Here is a 21,307-nt window from a genome sequence, read left to right on the forward strand (position 1 = left end):
AGCCATGGTTAGCTCCTTGCCATTAGCTGCAGTTAGTTCAAAAGATACATAAGTCACAGTACTCCCAGTTAAGAGAGAGTGAGGTAAGCAGCGTTTGGGCATCAGGACCCTTTGACACTATCCATGCCTTCATAGCCCTTACAGAAGCTTTTCCAGTGAATATGGAACTTGGGTGACTTTCCAGTGTCTTAAAGGATTAAATCCACACCAGTAACTCTGAACTTAATTTGTTTGATTGATTGATCTCTGCTGCTACCTTACAATGGTTGTTGCATGGGCTGTGACAGCCAATGGCAGGCTGTTCCAACATCAAGTCATGCTTTGCCAAACAGTGCACGCTTCAACTCTTGGATCCTGGTGGAGACGCTGTGATGAGCTCATAATGGAGAGAAAGAGAGACAGAAAGCCTGTGATGTGTCCCTCTGTGTCACTGCTGACAGGAACTGCTTTGAATAATGACTGAAATTCAGCCAATTCAGAAAAGCACAAGGACTATTATTTTGCAGATATTTTGTAACACAATTACTCTTTTTTCACTTTTTGGTACCCAAGATATGGGAGCACACGTTTGTTTCAGAAAACATTCTTAGTCATTATTGTTTCCTGTGTCTCACAGAAAACAAATCTTTGAGTTTTAATTTCCATTTAGTTTTTCTTTTGTCTTTATCGTCCCATAAGTGTTTTTAAGCATAACTTGTTCTTCAGGCAACCATTCAAAAACTAGAAGTTCCAAAAACCTGTTTATGAAAAAAGAGGTCACCTGTATATTGCTGCTGAGTGATGAAACCAAGAGTACCTGGATGCAGCTAAGGACCTCAACTTCACACCAGAAGTCAGAAAATCGCCGCCATATCTCATCTTCTAATACAGGAAGAAGTGTACGTATGCTTGAACTGAACGTCTTCTTCATTGTTTTCTTTCTCCATCACCGCCATATTAATATAGGCAGATCCGTCACATAAGGAAATACAAGTAGACGAAATGTACATACGTTTTCAGGTTAACAAGCACAGCGATAACATTAAATTAATTTTAATGAATCGATTTATGATCTAAATTTACATATCACTGAGCTCAGATGTAATATGCGACGGGGGATTGGCTGGCTGGCCAGACGTCGCTGCCACCGCCATGATGCCAGAAGCAAGTCCGCTACGTCATTCAATGTAGTAGACAAGGATCGTGCACGTTTTGAATACTAATATTGAGGAAGGTAATTTTCAACCATATTGTTTTGCTTTCTATTGAATCTGCTCAAGACAAGATACCTATCACATTAGGATTTTATCATTTTTTCTGAAACTTTCAAATCAGTGTAGAGTTTCAGTTCTACAGGTTTCTAAGCAGCTTAGAGAGATGAACAGTTAAAAGAAAGGCATTAGAATGGATGTAGAATGCCATTTTTGCAGTTATGCATCTCTCAATCCAAATCACAACAGTAGAAGTTTGATCACTTCATAAGTAGTACGGAGGCATCTCCACAGCTGCAGCTGAAAATCTCTCCTATTTGATAAAACCATAGACGGGGTATCTGTTTATTCAGCTTGGCACAAAAAGAAAAAAAAAAAAAAAAAAAAAAATTATCCCAGTTTTGCATCATCATTTGGTCCCATGATCTTGGGTTTTTGATCAACTGTATTGAATAAAAAATGCAATCTGTGACTTCTCTATTCACAGATTGCACAGCAAATGCAATGATAGTCATGTCATGTCACACATGAGTTATTCAAAGCACACTTCCTGCTTACAGGCATTCATATGAAACACACCTCTACTTTGAATACAACCCTTATTTTTCTGGATCTGAAGCATTTTGAACAATACCAGGACACAACAGGTCATTTTGAGAGGATTTAACAGAAATATTACATAATATGCTTATGAGCCTACTTTCTTGCTTGATCAAATGTCTGAGGATTTCTACAAGGACTGCATCCGTCACTGATCGTGCAGCAAATGTCAAAGATTGTGCAGACTTCCTGCTTACAGGCATTCAAATGAAACATTCCTCTACCTTGAACAAAATTTTCTCTCTGGATCTGAAGCATTGGGAACAATATCAAGACATAACTAAAACAAATAAAATAGCACGTACAGTGCTTAACAAATTTATTAGACCACCCTAACCCTAACCAAACTAAGGTTTATGCCACAGCTGCCCTAAATTTTGTATGTTTCTGCGATGGTTAATACACCAATATGTAGAAGCTCTTTAACCCAAATGATATTTTTAATTCTAAAATATAATTATTATTGTTATCCATGAATTTTCAAATTGACTGATTTACAAAAAACTGAAAAAATAGTAAAGCACATTATTATTTCCTGATTAATATGTCAAATTATAGTTATTTACTTGCATTCCTGAACACAAAAAATGAGTTTTAGTGGTTGAATGTTATGCTTGATTCATTTCTGACTTCTCAGAGAAGCCCAGTTAGCCGGCTCAAATTTGGGTGAATTCAGTTTGAAATTCCTCATTCCTGTTCAAAATGGTAAAATGTGGAGAACTGACTGAAAATGAAAGAGTCCGCATTAAAGCACTTCATGATGCTGGATGGTCTTTCAGACAAATATGACAAGTGGTCTAATAAACTTGTTAAGCACTGTATTTTTGAAAGAACTAAACAGAAATATTAAAAGGAGCTCAGCAAAAGTTCAAGCACATCTCTCCCTTCTTCCGTTTTTCTCTCTTCCCGCTCTGGTGATCAGCTGATTAAGGGTGTTCACTCTCTTAAAGACCCTGTAAAGTAAAAATAAATCTGTACTTATGTTTGTTGTATGACAGGTCACTGTGTTATGAACCCCAAGGTCAAATTTCAGTCAAATAAAACATCCCTATAGGTTTATAAAATTAAGCTTCCAAATCATGAAAAATGAGGCAGTAAAATCTGCTCAAGGATGGTGTGGGTGTATCAGAGCTGAAGCCACACCCAGTCAGGAGAAATTTGATCCTGTCCCTTGACCTTACATTTACCTTATGATCAGAGCGCAGCTGCCTGGCTCTGGTCCAGAGAAGAGACCAAGTCCGTTTTGTGGCTCAAATCTCTGTTATATGCTAATTTAAATGATCCATAGCCACTGTGGCTGATAGATTTGACAAGTTTACTTCACAACGAACAAGAAACCAGCATTTAACTGACCTAATTTTCAGTAAAGGCAGTGACATCAGTTAACAACAGACTGTACTGAGATGAAGGAGCGGGGTCATTCTGCACTGTGGGCCGGTGACATCACCAACCCATATATTTGCCCCGCTCAAATTCAACCCAGCCAGGAAAGAGGTGAAAACTTTCTAATGTTATAAAACCAAAATTCAGTTGTGTGTAGATCTGAGTGTTTTTAAATGTTTACAGCAAGCATTTTCCAACATATCTGTTAAGACACAAATTTTGGATTTCACTTTCCAGGGTCTTTAAGTACTAAGCTAATCAGATCCTACCACTTGTGTGACCAATCATCATGCACCTATTCTTAATCTGCCATCCTCTCGTGAATGCTGCAACCCTCCTTCACCCCAGCCACCTCCATCCAGTTAATCAGCCATCTAGTCCAGATCCACACAGGTCTTGTGCTCATCTCATCTTGCATACCTCAGTCTCCTCCTCCATGCCAACTCATTGGCTTCCTGGTTTAGCTTCTCAGAAGTCTACTCATCTAAACCTGCACCCTCATCAACACCAGCAGTATCTAGACCACAGTGAAATCATCAAAGACCTTGCATATATAGTTTTCTTTTAGCTATATAAAATAAATAATTGTTAAACCCATATTAAGTCTCTCCTGATTGAAATAATATATTATTTATGCTCCCTTGTAGTAAGGTATAAAGATTTAAGAGGACATTGAATTATTTATACTATGACTCATAATTGTGATTAAGGAACCTAGCATAGATTGAAAAATGTACAACAATCTTTTAATATTACACTGGCACATTTATACAGGCAGTATGCAGGTAGTTTGTCATGCTCTTGATTTTGTAATGTAGTGCCAGTTGTAGCCGTGTTTCCTGTTTCTTATTTTCAGTTTAACCTTGTCATGCCTTGGTGTTACTTGTGTGTCCTTATAAATATTCCCAGACTGGTTTTCTGTCCTTTCTTTTTAGCTTCATCTTTATAACTATTTCTCTTGTTGAGTTCCCAGTATTTCCTGTTTAATTATGTAGTTTCCATCCCCTGTGTATGATTTCTAGTTTTCCTCTTGCCTTTGTGTCTTTCTCTCCACTTTGATTGCCCACTCCAGTTTCCCCCCTGTCTTCTCACACCTGTTTCTAATCATTCCTTGTCTTTTTAGTCTCTATGTAACTTTCCTTCTTTGTCCGTTTGCCTTATGTTTTCTGTGTATTTTTCTCTGTCTCTGTTGTATAGCTATTTCTTTAGTTTCCCCTGGTCTCTGTTATACAATCAGTGTGTATTTTTGTGGATGCTCCCCTTTTGGTTTCTTGGTTGATTTTTACTGCTGTATTTTGAGTTGTATTTAGATGAACTCTTGTTGGTCTTTGACTTTTTGAGAGTGGTTTTGCCCTTTTGTTTATTTCAACATTTTTGTCCTCTGCGCTAAGGTCTTACCTTTTGTTTAAGTTCTAAACTTGACAAGTTGGTTTGCAAATTCACCAATAAACAGAAGAAAGAAGGCGACCTCTTGCACTGACAGTTCTTTATGCTCCATGTGGAAAATGTAGTCTATCCTTACAGCCACTGTGGATCTTGTATTATTTTTTTGGATGCCAGCGACAACCCTCATTCTTCTCTTACATCTACTGTGCTGCTCAGAGGATGAGCTCATGCTGTCTGGATATGTTGGTTTTTGGGACATAAACAACTCTACTGGCTGATAAGTCCACCGTACTTGAGCATGGTTATATTTATGTCTCCTGCAGATCATGCTCCAGTACACCTGAGCCATGCCCAAGACCAGGTCTTCAAGCAGACCTGGACTCATTGCTTGAGTTTGGTCCACACAACAAACCAGACAAGTTTACTGGGTCTTTACTGTGAAACCACCCTTCAGGGAAATAAAGATGTTTGCCTATATTTGAAACCCTCACAGCTGGAAAACGGTGGATTACTCCCTGCAGGTGGGGATCGAGTCTTTGCTCAGAGTGAAGGAGTTCAAGTATATTGAGATCTTGTAGACTGTCTTCGTCAAGAAGGGAGCTGAGACGGGAGGCAAAACTCTCAATATACTAGTCGATCTTCGTTCCAACCCTCACCTAAGGACATGAGTTCTTCGTAATCACTGAGAGAATGAGATTGCAGGTTCAAGCTGTCAAAATAAGATTCCACAGGAGGGTTCAGGCATCTGATTATGATGCCTCCTAGACGCCTTCCTGTGGAGGTGTCCACCTGTCCAACTGGAAGGAAAATCAGGGGGTAGACCCAGGACTTGCTTCAAGGATTATATATCTTGTCTGGCTTGGGAACACTCCAGAGTCCCTCAGGAAGAGCTGGAAGACATTAGGGAGACAGATGTCTGGTCTGACTTGCTTAGCCTGCTGCCACCACAAGCCAACACTAGATAAGTGGAAGATAATGAAATGAATGTATGTATAAACACCTTTATGATTGACATGACAACTTACAGCAATAACACAGTCATTTAGAATGATTAAATTACATATTTACAGGTGTAAATTAATTTTAAAATGTTGAGTAATCATACACTGTCTCTTTCTGCTTTACTGCATCTCAGTTACTGTAAGAAAGCTCATTGTGGTAAAAGCATACTCAGCCAATAAAGCTGATTCTGAAACTGAAAAGCACCTATAATTACATGTTTAAAAGTTGAATGTGGAGGGGAAACACCAATGTGTTGCAGCTTTTACTTGAGAATAAATAGCAGTGTTATATGATACTGTATAATTCTCACTTGATAAAAAAACAAGAATCAGACAATACAGAAAAACAACAATAGTTTATTTTAACCATATTTTGTGTATGAACTACAAACTCTGGTCTCTATAATCGATCTCCATATCTTTTAAAGGTCATTAAAGAATGCTTACATGAAAATCAATCTGGTATTCTTTTACATCAGGTTTCTCTTTTTGCACTTTTAGAACAGGTTGTTGGCACATGTAAAATCAAAATTTAAAAATTTTTGTTTTGTTTTATTCTCAAAATGTGTTTTTATATAAATCTACCACTAAAACAGCATTCAATCTCAGAAACAAAAAAGAAAAGAATGTGGGAAAAAAAAATAAAAATATTGATCAAAATATTTAGATACCTTACATACATGAGACAGCTGGACTAAAATGCAACAAATTTACGACTTGAAATTTTCAGACAATTTACCTCCAACTAAAGGCAAAAAGGGAGGATGGTTACACTTTCTTACATAAACTGAATTGAACTGTGATCCACATCCCACCACTAGGGACCCAAACACAGACTAAATGGCACACACCCACATCATTCTATGGTTTACAAATGTCCCAAACTCTACAGAAGTGCAATTACAAAAAATAGTTTCCAGGTGACAAGAGAAAAAAAAAGAAAAAGAAAAAAAAAAACATAATAGGAGGTAAGTAATAACCTTATTCAGTCTGGTCTAGTAATACTTGAGGACTTCATAATCAGGAATCTACCAATCACATCTTTGTTGTGTGAAGCACATTCAAAGTAAAAAAATAAAGCCTTATGTTTCACTTTGATTTTCCAGAATTATTGTGATCATCAAACTATCCTGGTAAATACAGCTGTACTCCTAACTGACACTTACTCCCAAGTTTCTTTAATGATACTGAAATTCCAATTAATCCTTTTTACTTTGGCAACAATGAGTCTTAATCATAGAAGTATACTGGGAAAGGTAGATACAATAATGCTCTTTCAGACAGAATCCAATTAACTCTGTGTTACATGGAATCAAGAAGATAATTAGCTTCAGTTTTTAGATTACAGCCATAGTATAATCTATGCACTTATTGTATAACATACAACAGAAAACCCCAGGTGATTATGCTCCTGTGTGTATAGGCTTTAAGACCATAATCTTATTGTTTAATTTAATTCTCTTTTCATATCTTGGTAAAGGGATAAAGAGCTACTCTATCTAAATCAACACCCTGAATGAAAAATGCTAATCACTGATGTATGAATGTCTTGTTTTTTTTTTTTTTTCTTTCTTTCTTTTTTTTTTTTTTTTTTTTTTTTTTTTTTTTTGTCCACGACATTCAAATCCTTTGAGTGGGAACATTTTACCTTTGTGACCTTCAAAGATGTCTCTTAGGTCCAGTGTCAGTTTTGCCTTACTACATGATTTTTATTCTCAAAATACTACTGTAAAATCCAGATTATAAACTGCACTTGCAAATTAGCTGCAGTGAGTTACTGGGCCTCTCCCAGAGGGGAAAAAAGTTAAATCTGTCTTCCTGTGGAGAGGGGTCGGGGTGCAGATTGTACATCTCTGACAACCACTTTAACAGACTGCTCATCTGAGACTGCATGTATTTCAGAGTTGGGGTGCCCTAATTTGCTGGTACAATGTATTTCTAGTTTTATATGTATATTTTTTCAAATTCAACTTTATTCATAAACAAAGTCTGGTGGTTACATTCATGAAATAATCATTTTGCAAACATTACGGACTTAGCAACATTCCATAAATAATATAGAGAAAAAGGTCAGAGGTTCAATTAAATTATGGATAGACCCATTTTAGAAGTATTTTCACGAACCATAGCTCACTCTAGCTTTATTAGGTTTAGCCAAAGCTAACATAGCTACACTAGCTATGTTATTAATGTTCCTACATAAACCAATAGCTAAATTAGCTGTAACAATGTGGGCCTTAGCAAACATAGATATCAATGCGTAGATACCGTCTGGGCTGCTAGCTTCCATTGGAAATATGGCATCAGAACACACGAAGGGGGGAGTTAAAGCAGATGATGAATACCAGTCAACGACGGGGGGAGGTCTATACCTGATTTAAACACTATGAACTCACAGAAAATTTAACCAATTTTTAAGTAGTTTGTTTTGTCACAGACATCAGACATAGATATATGATCCAGGATTCCTGATCCAATGAAAAAAACAGATTTCCACACCTAATGCTGAACGCAGTGCCTATAGCTTATATAGCTGCTTTGTGAGCTTAGCTTTAGCTACTTTAGCAACGTATCTATGTTAGCTACATTAGCTTTTGCAAGTTAGGCAACATGAGCTCTAGCAACGTAAGCTTTAACAAATGTATCTAAAGCTAATTTATCTACTTAGAAAATGTAGATGTGTAGTTTACTAAGCTGCTTTGTGAGCTTAGCTTTGGCTTTGTATGCTCCATAGCTACATTAGCTATGTTAGCAATGTAGCAATGTTATGTATGTAGTTAAATTTGTTACTTTATCTATTTGGCTTATGCAGCTAACAGAGGTAAAGAAACTACATAAACTACACTTGCTGCATTAGTGTTTTCATGGAGGAGGAACTTTTTTACCAAAAGCAGACTGTTAACTGGACTTCACTGAACATTTTGTAATCATTTTGTTCAGGTCAGGATTTAATTTTTTGAATCCTAACCTTTACTCTAACCCTAAATGGAAATTTAATATGATTTTATTTCAAAAGTTTAAGCCTGAAATTTATGTTCAGAGATACATGGCTTCAGATGAACAGTCTGTGAGAGTGGTTGGAGATGAACGGTCTGCAGTGTTGTTCCGGTATGTATATTTTCAATCAAACCAGCAGTCCACAATCTTCTTTCACTTATAGATATATCCCCATTTTGTTTCAATGGAGGATTTTGACATGATAAGGGAGAAAAAGTTGATAAAGGGCAGTGCCACCTTCTGCTGGACTAGTCTGCATTGGTGTGTGTCATTGAAGCAAACAAGCAGCTTGTTTGCAATACAAAATAAATGGGGGTGAATTTTCAATCACATCATGCAACGTGTGATGAGGACAGCTGCACCCGTGGTCACGGCAGCATGAGTCCCAGCACTTAAGAGGGGTGTATTGGCTCACTCGTGCAGCCAAGTTTTTAGATGCGAGAAAAGGCATAAATTGTGGATTTTGAAGGAATGATTTTCCGGTAATCTTTTGTCTAACTTTAATCCAACTGTACCAGAAATTTGTGGGTTGAAATTGCAACATTTGTGGTTTTAACAACACTACTGCTCATTAGACACTGACAGTGTTGTCACTGAATTAAACTGTACAGACACACAACAAAAGAAAAACTAAGCAAATGTATTCGCTCTTTTTGCAGTCTAATAAATCAAATTTCAAGTCAGGAATATGTAATTTCACTTATTTTAAACCAAGATCAAACTATGCAATTAAGTTAGTACTTTTGAAAAGGATTTTCATCTGGACTTGTCAGGTGACTGTGCCTTAAAGTACATGGAGATACTGTGATATTTTCAACATGCAATGAGTAAGATACATTTGCTTAGATTTGAATTTTGCAGTGCAGCCGAGATGTTGGATACAGTTCAAGTAGTGAAAGGAAACTATTCAAATTTCTGCTCTGAAGAGCCACTTTGAAATTCACTGTGAAAACAACAAGTCAAAGCTGATCACAGTTCTGTCCAATGCAAAATGCAAAATGACATATTTTGCACAAAGCCTTTTCGAGCATATAAGAATTTGGTGTTTGAAACTGACAACAAACTGTTATTTTTGTCCACAGAAAGTGCACCCCCCCCAATTACAACAGAGGTTTAATGGCACTCTGCTTGACTGAATTGTCTGAAACACTTCACCTATTCTAAATCACAAAGCTGGGCTCAACGTGTTTATGAGCTGAGTTTGTACAACATTTTAAGAGGAGCAAAACTTGCACCTATTTGCCTGCCTAACCTCTGCTGTTATGCTTCCTGGTGCTATTTTTTTCTCCTCACAGTGGGGACTTTGAAAATGGTTTCCAGGGTATGGCCGTCTGGAGAGCTGTGTCCATCTACAGCCCACAGGCACATCAATTAAAATGGAAATTGTGATACCGCTAAGGGAGACGGATAGAGGCAGGTGCATCCCAAACATCTGGTAGATGCCAGACCCCACACGCTCACCACTGCAGCCTCCCACAGAATAAGCCCTGCAGCCAAAAGGGCCAAGTCCTGCAGTTGGCAGGGGCAGGGTGTGAATATGGGGCCGCCAGACGCTGCCCATGTGAGAATGTGGCACGCAGATGACAGGCGATGTGATCAGACGGCTGCATAAAGGGAGGTTTAGGCTCTTTTCTCAGCTCATCAGTGGGATTCTGACAGCACTCGGACCTGCAGTGCTGCAGATGAGGTAAGTTCTCCTAGTCTGAAAAGAGGCGCTTCAAAGTTATGATTTTCATATGCAATAGTACAAAGGACTTTAGGGTAAAGGTGAAGCTGAAAAATATTTAAAACATTTTGCGCTCGTGGGCTTTTTCAACTCTTTAAGATCTTCACAAGCCATCTGATCTTCACTTCTGTATCTATTTTAGTAAGAATTATGTTGATTTGTGGTGCTTGCATCATTTCAAGTCTAATTCAATCAAATATATTTTATAAAAGGTTAAGACTATCTCAGAATGACTTAATTGAAAGTGAGTTTAAATAGGGATCAAATAGTGTTCTGCATATCCACTAGAAATACAAAGACAAGTGTGCGCTTCGTACATAGTAATTCAACAAATTGAATTTTTACTTGATTTTTTCTTCTTATATAATGAGCCTCATTGTTTACAATGGCAGCAGGCAGGACATATTTCCTTCACTTATAATCTTCAGTCTATCGATAAAAGAGCAGTAGTGCCTATATGTACGTGACAAATATAAGAAGAGTGAATCGTGTTAAAATCTCCTGACTGACAGTTGTGCCACTCACTGCAAAATAATGAACGTGTTCACTCATCTCCATTACAGGTGGTAGAGAGGGATCTCCTCACTTCATCCACAGCTGGAGAATATCACTATCATGCTCTAGATTCCTTTGACTGACACAGGCAGAATGAGGTTACCCTCTCATCTGATTCCAGGTCTGCAGTTTCCAAAGAAAATAACAATAATTTGCTTCAGGAGTTTTTCTTCAACAGATGTCTTCACACAGAGTTTGAAGGCGTATTAGTAAACCAATCCCGTGAAATGAGAGGAGGATAAAAAAGAAAAGGAAAATGAATTAAGTGCTGAAAAAATAATTGCAGAATACAGTTTTTTCTTGATTTAACCACAATAGTTCTTTTTTTCTTAAATAAATAACTTCTGTTTTGTAAAGACACTTTTTGAAACAGTAGACATACCCTAATTCCCAAAGTCATGGAACAAACATCACCAGCCACTGATTTGCCCAAAACACAAGTCTGTTTCTTCATGTTTGAGCCATAGTCCTCACAACCGCTCGCCTCTAAAGTCTGGTTAGAAATGTCTTTATGTTATTCCTTCAGTTTTATAATGTCTCATTTTGAAAAAAGAAACTGTTAGATTTGGGTCTCTTGTACGTTGTCTTTTGAACTGGCCCGGATTAACAAAGGTTCGTGCACTGAGCTGTGTATGGAGTTGATAGTGGCATGGTTGTATGCAGTCTTATAAGTGTTATAGTGGTTGAGGTGCTCGTGCTCAAGAGGAGGCAGTGTCAGGTGGCCCTCCATGCCTGGGCCACCTGTTACACAGTCCTCATCCACATTGATGATCTCAATAGTGCGTGTGGGTGCGTGGTGGTTCTGCTGGTGGTGCTGTTTGCGCATCTTGTAGAAGATGATCAGCATGACAGCTGCCATGAGTGTGATGGCGACAAAGCAGCCGATGATGATCTTAGTCGTCTTCATCACCTCATCCAGGCCGTTCAGTGAACCCTCCCCGCCAACCTCTGTCACAGAGATGGTTGTAGTCTTCTCTGTGGTGTGAGTGATAAACGGGGTCCGGACCGTGGTCGTCGTGGTGGTCGTAGAAGTGGGTGAAACACTGTCCCATGTACCAGCAGATGGGGTGGGGGTCACCTTCTGTTGCACAGTGGTGTAGGCTTCATTATGCGGCGTCTCTATAGTCTCCACTGTGACAGTGGTGAAGTAGCTGAAGCTGCTGTTCTCTGTGGACGACACATTGAGCGTGGCAGATGCTGTTGTGTTACCTGCAGAGTTACTGACCATACATGTATATGTACCAGTGTCCTGCATGGTGACATTGGTGAAGTTCAGAGTGCCATCATTCAGCACAGAGATTCTGACCTTGTACGCACCGTGTGTCATGATGGAACCATTGGGTGTAATCCAGCTTACAGAGGTGAGGGAGCTTGCTCTGCATCTCAACTCTGCAGCGCTTCCCTCTGTCACATTTAGATCTGCGGGAGGCTCCACAATAACAGGAGCATAACAGTGAAAGTAGTTCTGGTCCAGCTCACCGATGTATCGTCCCCTATGGTGGGTTGGTGAGCTACAGCGGGCGCAGCAGCTGGTATTTGCTGGTACCATCTCCTTTAGCCACCAGCTTAACCAGAGAATGTCACAGTTACAATTCCACGGGTTGTGGTGCAAATGTACCCTCTCCAGGCGATGTAAAGGAGTGAAGAGATCATGGGGCAAGAGGGTGAGGTTGTTATGGGCTAGATTTAGCTCCACTAATGACTGCAGGTCATCAAAAGAGTTTCTTTCTATAGTCTGGATCTGGGCGTGCATCATCCATAGCTTCTGCAAGTGGATAAGCCCTTTGAAAGAGCCGGGTCGGATGATGGATAGCTGGTTACCCGACATCTCAAGTTCATCCAGCTTCACCAGGGGAATAAGGTTAGGAATTTCTTTCAGATTGCACATTCCCAGGTTTAAGTAGCGCAGATTGCTCAGCCCTTCAAATGCTCCCTCAGAGATGTAGGAGAGCCGTTTGAGCTCCCCAAGGTCCAAGCGCCGCAATGAGGGCACTCTGTTGAAAGCATAGGAGGGAATGCTCTCTATGGGGTTATTTCTCAGCCAGAGCTCCTTTAGTTTGGACAGGTACTCAAACGCCCCATTTGGGATAGTGGTGAGGCGATTATCAAAAAGCTCCAGGGTATTGAGGCTGGCCAGTCCATTGAATGCTCCCAGCTCAATTTTGCGTATGTGGTTTTTGCTCAGCTGCAAAATCTCCAAATGTCTCAGGTGCTTGAAGCTGTCCACCTTTATGACCTGAATGAGATTTTCTTGCAGATTCAGGTAGCGCGTGTTGGTCGAGATGCCATCAGGGACTTCCCGCAGGCCTCGCCTGGTGCAGATGACTTTGCTGAACTGGTTACTGCAGGAGCAGACGGAGGGGCACGTCTGAGCACGTACCAGCCCTGCCACCACAAGCAGCTGGAGGGCCAGAAGCAGCACAAACAAAGGGTCGGAAAAGGCCCGGTTCCACCTAGGACCTCGCATCATCTGCTGCTGCTGAGAGGAGGTCATCTTGTTTAACATTCATAATTCATTGACTGGTCGTCCACTCTTTGGAAAGAGGATTCTGGCTCACTGTAAGTAAATAAGAAAGAGAAGAAGAAGAGATACATTAGAGACTGCTGTTTTAGTTAACAACAACACAAAATAAAGGTTAAATCAGAAAATACACTCATTGAAATATTCTTTATAAAACACCTGACAGCTCTGTGACATACTTATTTTTTTTACCCTCGTTTGTCAAAAGTGTATGTGTCCCCCTCCATATCTCAATCTTTGTCACATAAAATAAAATCAGGATGAAGCCATGGACATCTGCAGTATGGTTGCATGAGAAAAAGGGTAGGGAAGAAAAGTAGGGCTTTGACTGCCATGTTGTGTGATTTATATTTCAGACTGGGAGGACATAAATAATAAGAAAGCTTGCCATCCGCCAGACCTTCAATCGAGAGAAGATATCTGAAAATGTCTGATTACAGCCCACAGTTCCTCAAAGGCACAGATGTATGTGACTGGGATGTCCAAAAATGAAATTGAATAATAAACAGACAAAATGCAACCAGGGAATATGTTTGTGCCACTTTTTAAAAATGCACCAGCCAGAGGAAGCTAAAGAAATACAAACAAGGATTTTTTGAGTTAGATTTGCAGGAAAGATAATGCTCTGGAGGCTGTGGAGTTTGACTAAATGACAGATGTTTATCGAGTTTATTAAGAGTATGTTATTGTCCTGTTTTCTAATCATATCAGTATTCCCTGATGCTTTTCATACTTATGGTTACAGGGTTAGTCAGACTTTAAAGCTCCTGTAAGAGTCAAGTAAGCATTGATTTTGGCGCCCCCTGTGGACGGAGTAGTGCAACTTATCCCTGTGGATTACATAATAAACATATGGCATCAAACAACTCATCTTGCTTTCTTTAAACAGGTAAATATGATACCCACTGTCAGTACTGCTGTGAAAAATGTCTTTCACTTTCTGACATCTACCCCTTGGCAACAGTTTCAGTCTGTTGTATTAAAAATTACAATATAGGAATCACAGGCAATTCTCGAGACTAAGCAGGAGTGCTAACCTGACACGCCAGATGGATGTGTTTCACACATCCATCTGGGAAAGCCTCAATAGGAAACATTTGGGAAAAGGCAGAGGCTTTGAAAAAAACTTGGCGTGTGATTGGATGAACGTTCTGCCTGTCACATCTCTACGGGCCAATCAGAGCAACAAAACACGACATAGCCGCTATCAAGCTGTGCATGCGCAGCTACCTAGGAATAGAGCGAAACATGGCGACTAAAGACTCGACTTTTGTCGTTTTTGAAAAGAAAATAACTCAATGCTGTTCTTTGTTCTTCTTTTAATGAAGAATTTTGTCAAGTTCTGATGAAACTTGCTCTTTAGCAGCATCTGCGCTAAGCTTTTTCGCCAATTGCACCGGCCTCCTGCAGCTGCCTGTTTACGTCACGACTCCACCGCGCCTGAAAGTACTGCCCCTCGTCGCTGATTGGTCCTGTCAATTTCTAACTGGACTCAAACTGTTCAGATGGGAGCTTTGCAAGATGGATTCGCCAGTGATAAACAAGGAAACGGGCGTATCCATCTGCTTTGCAAGGTTACAGGAGTGCTGGGTCACCCCTGAATTTCATTCAGCACCCTTATCATAATAAAACTGAAAGAAGTGTCATAGTAGATTTTGTAAACGGTCATAATCTTTGAAATTAACACATTTTTAAATTAAGGCCATTGACCCTTTATGGGGCAAGTAACCATAAATGGTCACTGAGGTTAACTTCTTTTGTGGACTCCCCCCAACTCTCTGTAAAACAGTTGAATGATTTTTCCCAGCTAATCAGTGGAGATCAATCAATGTCACAGAAGGTAACATCACACACACTTCCTCTAAAACACAAAATATAGTTTAACGTCTCTTTTGGTCCCACACAAATGGCCCTAACACCCTTACTAACCATGACAGGTTGATGAAACTCACACATTATAAAGTTGAAAAGTAGTGCTAAATGCCATGATAGGTTTAGTTTGCCAAAGATTTCAAGAAATTATTGCAATTTTAGAGTGAAAATGGAGGAACTGTATTTAGACTTATGACGATTTAGGTGTGTAAAATGGGATTTATGTTAAAACATGTGGCCAAATTAACAATATTAAGAGTATTTTCTTTAAAACATGATTCTAACCAGTAATGTAGGATACTCTATTGTGTGGTTAGATGTTCCCATCGGTTTGGAAGTAATCAGGAGTGATACAGTGGTAAATGTTACTAATTTATAGAAACTTTCGAGTAATAATAATAAATTAGGATTAATTTTCCATCATTTTTGTAACATAACAGTTTATTATATTTATGTGACTTTAATCAGTTTTCATTTCTACTGTGAGCTTTATTTCTGCTCAAATTTATTCAGACGTTAATATTTGCCATAGTTTTTTAGGTCTTCTGATAGAATAATGAAAAATAAATGGTAGAAATAGAGAAATATGTGATTTTAGTCAGTTGAACAACAACTGTACTGTAAGCGTAGATATACCAGTTTTGATTTTAAATCTCACTAATTGATTATTTGTGATTATTCTAGATGTCTATTGGAAATATAAAATAAACAGGCAATACCTCCAACAGTATTCTGTAGCTAGTCCTACCTGGCATCCAATATAGGACAGAATATAAAGACAAATTCTTTAACCATCAGAAGTGGAAAAAGTGCATGACCATTGTACTCAAGTAAAAGCACTCTGGTCACTCTGGTCTACTTAAGAAGAATAGCTCTTCAACCAGGCTGTTCAGGTAATGGCACACCTCTATAACTAAGTAAAATACATAGTTAAATGTATCAATTTAAACATGCTAAGACTGGTCCACACTACAAAGAGTTAAAATACACTTTTGAAAGTGTTAAATATTTTACAACATCACAAAGCTGCAGTAACTGTTGACAGCCTGTGGCAAGGTTGGTCTCTGTGACAAGAACAAAGCAGAGAGTAAAATCATAGTAAGGCAGTGCATACTGATGAAGAATATGGACTATGTGTCCTGTAGCAGCACCGCAAACCACAGACATAAACTCTAACTCAGTGGATAACTTCACTCATGGTGCAAATGTATCTCACGTAACAACAATGATCTACCAGAAACATAAAGATCATTGTACAACAGGAAACATCTAAACACCACTAAACTCTTATTAAACACATCTGAACTCTAGGACCACAGGCATGATAGGAAATTACCCATGCATCCCCCAGATTTGAGATGTCAGTGGGCAGAGTTCAAATTAATTGACTCTTTACAGAGTTGAACTGAGACTCTTAGATCAGCACTGTCAAATAACTCCAACACTGAAGACCATTTCACTCAGAATGGATAAAATTACACTTGAAATAATTAACCCTGAGATATTTTTGCTGTGTAGGGCGGCTGTTCTACCTGTGAGATAAACCAGAAGATAAAAGATCTTCCTGAGAACCAAAAGACCTCAGAAATTCATGAATCATAAACTGAGAGAGAAGTTGTGTTTTTAAAGTGGCAGCATATTAGTCTTTATTAATCAAAGGTGTTATTGGTTAAGATGTGCAAAGTGAGCTTAGTGTCCCTGGAAGGAGCTGACATTTCTTGTTACACTGCTAATATGCTAATCACATGTTCTTCTTCATTCAGATATGACAGCCCTGTTTAGCTTTAAAATGTTTTCACTAATTTGGACCAAGTTATAGCTGTGAACAACTAACATATGTGCAACAATTAAGGTATGCAAAATTTTTAATGTTTAAATGCACAACATCAATATTTCAGTATGACAGAGACAGTCGTCAACCTTTTGCTCGTCTTGTTGTCAGAGGACGTCTCGATGCATTATTTTCCATCACTGTCACAGAAAGCAGATTTGAATGTGAATGTTTTTCCCCTCTCTAGGAAACACTCTGCAGGTCGCTGGTGAGTCACAGAGCTAACACAGATATGGAGAAACATTTATAGAGTCTTTAATCTACCCGACTTGCATGTTTTGAATGTGGGAGGAAACTGGAGCACATTCAGAAAAATCAATGAGACGCGGAGGAAAAAAATGAACAAAACATGGGAAAGAGCTGATGTTGCCACCTATAAGTGAATGCAGTGGTGGACAAAGTAAACAACTTTGATAATTATGTCAAAGTATACATACTCCTGGTCAAATTTTACTCAAATACAAGTGACAGTTGTTCACTTAAAACATAATTTTCGTTGGTGTATGCGCTTCTTTTCTTCAGCACAAACTGGAGTGTTGAAATCTCAATGTTAAAGTGTAAGTGAACCCCCAGTTCAAAGCTAAATCCGCCCACTTCAGGATTTCAAAAAATGCACAGGGAAATGGACTTTTTTGTTTGTATGTTTGTTTGCTTTTTTAAAGGACAGGGTTTTCCAGATGAAGCAGGAGTGACAGTGACGTCCCCTTGCCAGAAAGTGACATGGACTCCCGCAGCACTGCTGCCTCAGAGCAATCCTTTGAGGTGGAGCACTACCTGTTCGTGCCATTGGCTCCAGCACCGGCATTACTAAAGCCGGAGTTCTCAGAGCCGAAGCAGTGCAGGTGTAGGCAGAAGAGGATGGGAGTGGTCTCTGAATGGTAAAGTCAGTTAGAGGCGGTAACGTTCTACCTTTTATATAAAGTTTGTGATGGTATGTTTCTACGTCACAAAAGCCCTGCCTACTCAGAGCAGATTTTTCAAGGCAGATGTCCGTTTGAGCTAATTAAAAGACACAAAATTGTTTGTTAGATTGTTATCAGTTTGGTGCAAATGTCAGAAATAACACCAGCATTGACGTGTTTTTTCATACTTCAGTCAGATACATCAGTGTACAGCTGAAAAAAAAAAATTGTTGGTGTCCACTACTTCTTTAAACATTTCAGGATTGATTTTAATTCCCAAAGTGTAATTTTGACTCCATTTTTACTGGAAAAGACTTCAGTGTTGGAGCTGCATGGCAGTGTTGATCTCTTAAGTGTTAGTCCAATTCTGTAGACAGTCAATTCATCTAGCTCCATCCACTACCATTTTGGATGGAGTTTTCCCATCATGCCCTTGGGCAGGGTGTCAATATGTGTTTTATATATTTTTAATTGCATTCATATGTGTTTAGATGTTGCCTTTTATGCAGTGATCAATGCTGGGGTTCATTTGCTCTTGTTTCTAGTATATTATTGTTGTTTTTGGTGTTGGACACTTCTGCACCATGAGTGAAGATATCCACTGAGTTACCCCCTTCCCTGCCTTTGGTAAGGGATTGTCTCCAGCTAAAGGTAGCATGCTGTGTCATCAAATGGTGTTTCCCTGTACTGCAGTTGTCTTGTCTTGTTTCAGTCCAGCCGGAATGGTAATCTTTATGTTTTTAAGTATGAAAGTCCATTGCAGTGTCTCACTAACTGAAATGAAAAGGGAATAACACAGTGTACACCTGTATATGTAAATAAATTGAAAAAAAACAACACTGTAAACATTTAAAATTAACAACATAAATGACTTCAAACATAAACACTTTCCAAAGTATAAATTAAACCCAGAACCTGTGGGAATTATATAAACTTAGAAAAAGTGGTAAATTCATCACTCTTGGAGTTGAACTAACACTGATGACTTTGCTTTGTACTTATACATCCAAATTACCTAAAGAAATCTCAAACCCTATTTTTTTTCACAATGCTTGTACTTATTATTAGGATTCTACTCAAGTGGGCCATCTAGGTATTTTTACAACCACCAAAGTTTATTTACTGGCATTTTTTTTTGCATTACTTTGGGAAACACTGATATCATTCAAGATTCTGCAAACACTGGTGATATGACCATGGATGCTCAGGTGAAGAATGGTCATCCTTCTCTGCTGTAGCTGGCTAACACTAAACCAACTGAGTGATGTTGGCTCTGTGTTTGCTAAATGTTCAACCATGAAGACACGGGCTGTACAGATATATGCAAACACATGCAGAGCTACACAGACTTAGCCCACTTTCTTTAGATCTTGAGTTTAATACAAACATTTCAGTCAGACAGCTCATGTTTGCAACGGTTAAAGTCTTAATTGCAGCAGCAGAACATAGCTTGTTTGGTGTCGAGGCTCCGACCTCATTACCCCTTGCAGATTTATTTGAGGAGTGATGAGATAATATCTTGTTTTGGTCTGAGAGACTGCTTCTACAGTCAAATGCTGGTTACTGACTGTGAGAGAAATATAATACTAGCAACAATTTCCTGTTACACATTTGTCATTCTGATGAATAAAAGTGCTTTCAAGGTGAAATTCTGTTAATGATCTGCCCGACTACAAAAATACAGCACTGGATTCCTAAATAACTATCTCTTGGATAAGGAATCAACATTTGTTATATGCACTTCAAGAGATTGAACCTTGGAAAGATAAACAATGAATCAGCAGAATCTAAATTATTGCCTCAGAAAAGATGAAGTTGCAAAACAATACATTCTCCCGCTGACAGTGAAAGGAGGGAAATTGGGCAGTGAAAGAATTAGATGAAGCGAGATAAAGAAGATGGGACTGAGAAAAGAAAGCTTTTCAAACTTTTGTGCCAACAAATTATTGGCTGCCTGCTGTGTCTTTGTCTCCTAAAGAGTACTAAAGAGTGAACAAAATTAGCAGATACTTAAAGCAAGATTTCTTAATTCATTTGTAGTTCATATACAGGAAAACTCCCCACTGAACCCAGCCATACAAAAACCATAACTCTACACTGAGTGACCATCAGCTCTTCTTATCAGTAATGACATTTAAGGAAGCCATAATACACATTATCATCACAGCGCTTCTTCATGCTGTTTTATAGTTGCCATATTTCATAAACCTTTAACCCTTGGCTCTCAAGTGGTGGTTTGGGACCTCATTTTGTGTTTTACACTGAGAAAAAACTGTGAGTCATCAGCGTAAATTAATAGTTGAAAAGAGTGCATGATAAGTAACACCAAATATGTGAATATACAGCAGGGTAATGGTCCGATAGTTTGTGATAGTCTGCTGTGGTCTCTGGCATATTAACAGAGGTGAAATGACCTTGACAAAATAAATGCCATTGAGCTTGACCTTGACTTTTGTGTGACACACACGTTGACAAGCATCAAGCTTGACTCTGCCCTCCAAAGCCCTGTGGTGAATCTTTAGCAATTTTACACATGGTTGTATACTATCATCATTTTTTGACAGAACTATCAGTTTAATGCCAAAATCTATTTTTCATTCTTTCAGTGAAAAGCCAGCGGTCTGTTTTTGAAGAAAGAAAAGGTAATATTTTATTCGTTTATCTTCCCAGCAGTGACTGGTGCATGCCTTTTAAGAATGGGTGAAACTTCCACAAAAAGGACAGGGATATAAATCCTATTTTGTTAGCTTGGTGCTAAAGCATGGTTGGAATAACCATTAACAGGCTAGCAGAAGTGACATCTCAGTGATTCACTTGACAGACCATTTTCTTAGTTAGGAGATGCCAAGTTACTTTCTATTTCTACATTCTGCAAAGCACAGAAGTATCATGATGGAAAAGTCAGCGTTCTGTGTGCTGAATGAATTTAACCCAGCTAATCACTGTACTGTACTGCACTGTATTGGTCTGAAGTGCTTCAGGGTTCAGCTTTGTAACCGCTGTTATTTACACTTTATTTCAACGGTATCGATCATAATGTTTCAAATGCCAAGTTTCATTTATAAGCGGATGACACTGTCATTTATTGCTCAGCTCCTGTACAGCCTCAGGCTCTCTATCATTTACAGGAAACTTTTGATTCTGTACAGGATGTTTGGCGTGAGTGAAAACTGTTGTTGAATCCTGTCAAAACCAAACTTGTGATTTTTACAAGATAAAGCCTTTGAACCTGCCCACCATTACCGCATCTAAGGGGTCATGTGATTGGTTCTGTGTCTTTTTGTTACCTTGGATTTTTGACTGATGATTCTCTGATTTTTAAGCATCAAATTGTATCTGGACA

The 21,307-nt window shown here is 38.8% G+C and overlaps 1 protein-coding gene across 2 annotated transcripts in view; it reads right to left on the reverse strand.

The window, feature by feature from the left end:
- Positions 1 to 7,199: 7,199 nt before the first annotated feature.
- The window catches only part of lrrc4ca (leucine rich repeat containing 4C, genome duplicate a), a 95,037-nt gene continuing 80,929 nt past the window's right edge, over positions 7,200 to 21,307 (reverse strand). For both annotated transcript variants that reach the window (XM_041794691.1, XM_041794690.1), the window contains one exon: positions 7,200 to 13,395. In XM_041794691.1, the coding sequence (XP_041650625.1) occupies positions 11,398 to 13,344 (1,947 nt within the window). In that variant the 5' untranslated portion in view covers positions 13,345 to 13,395 and the 3' untranslated portion in view covers positions 7,200 to 11,397. The remainder of the gene's footprint in view (positions 13,396 to 21,307) is intronic.

Source organism: Cheilinus undulatus, linkage group 9 (genome assembly GCF_018320785.1).
Source record: "Cheilinus undulatus linkage group 9, ASM1832078v1, whole genome shotgun sequence".
NCBI classification, from domain to species: domain Eukaryota; kingdom Metazoa; phylum Chordata; class Actinopteri; order Labriformes; family Labridae; genus Cheilinus; species Cheilinus undulatus.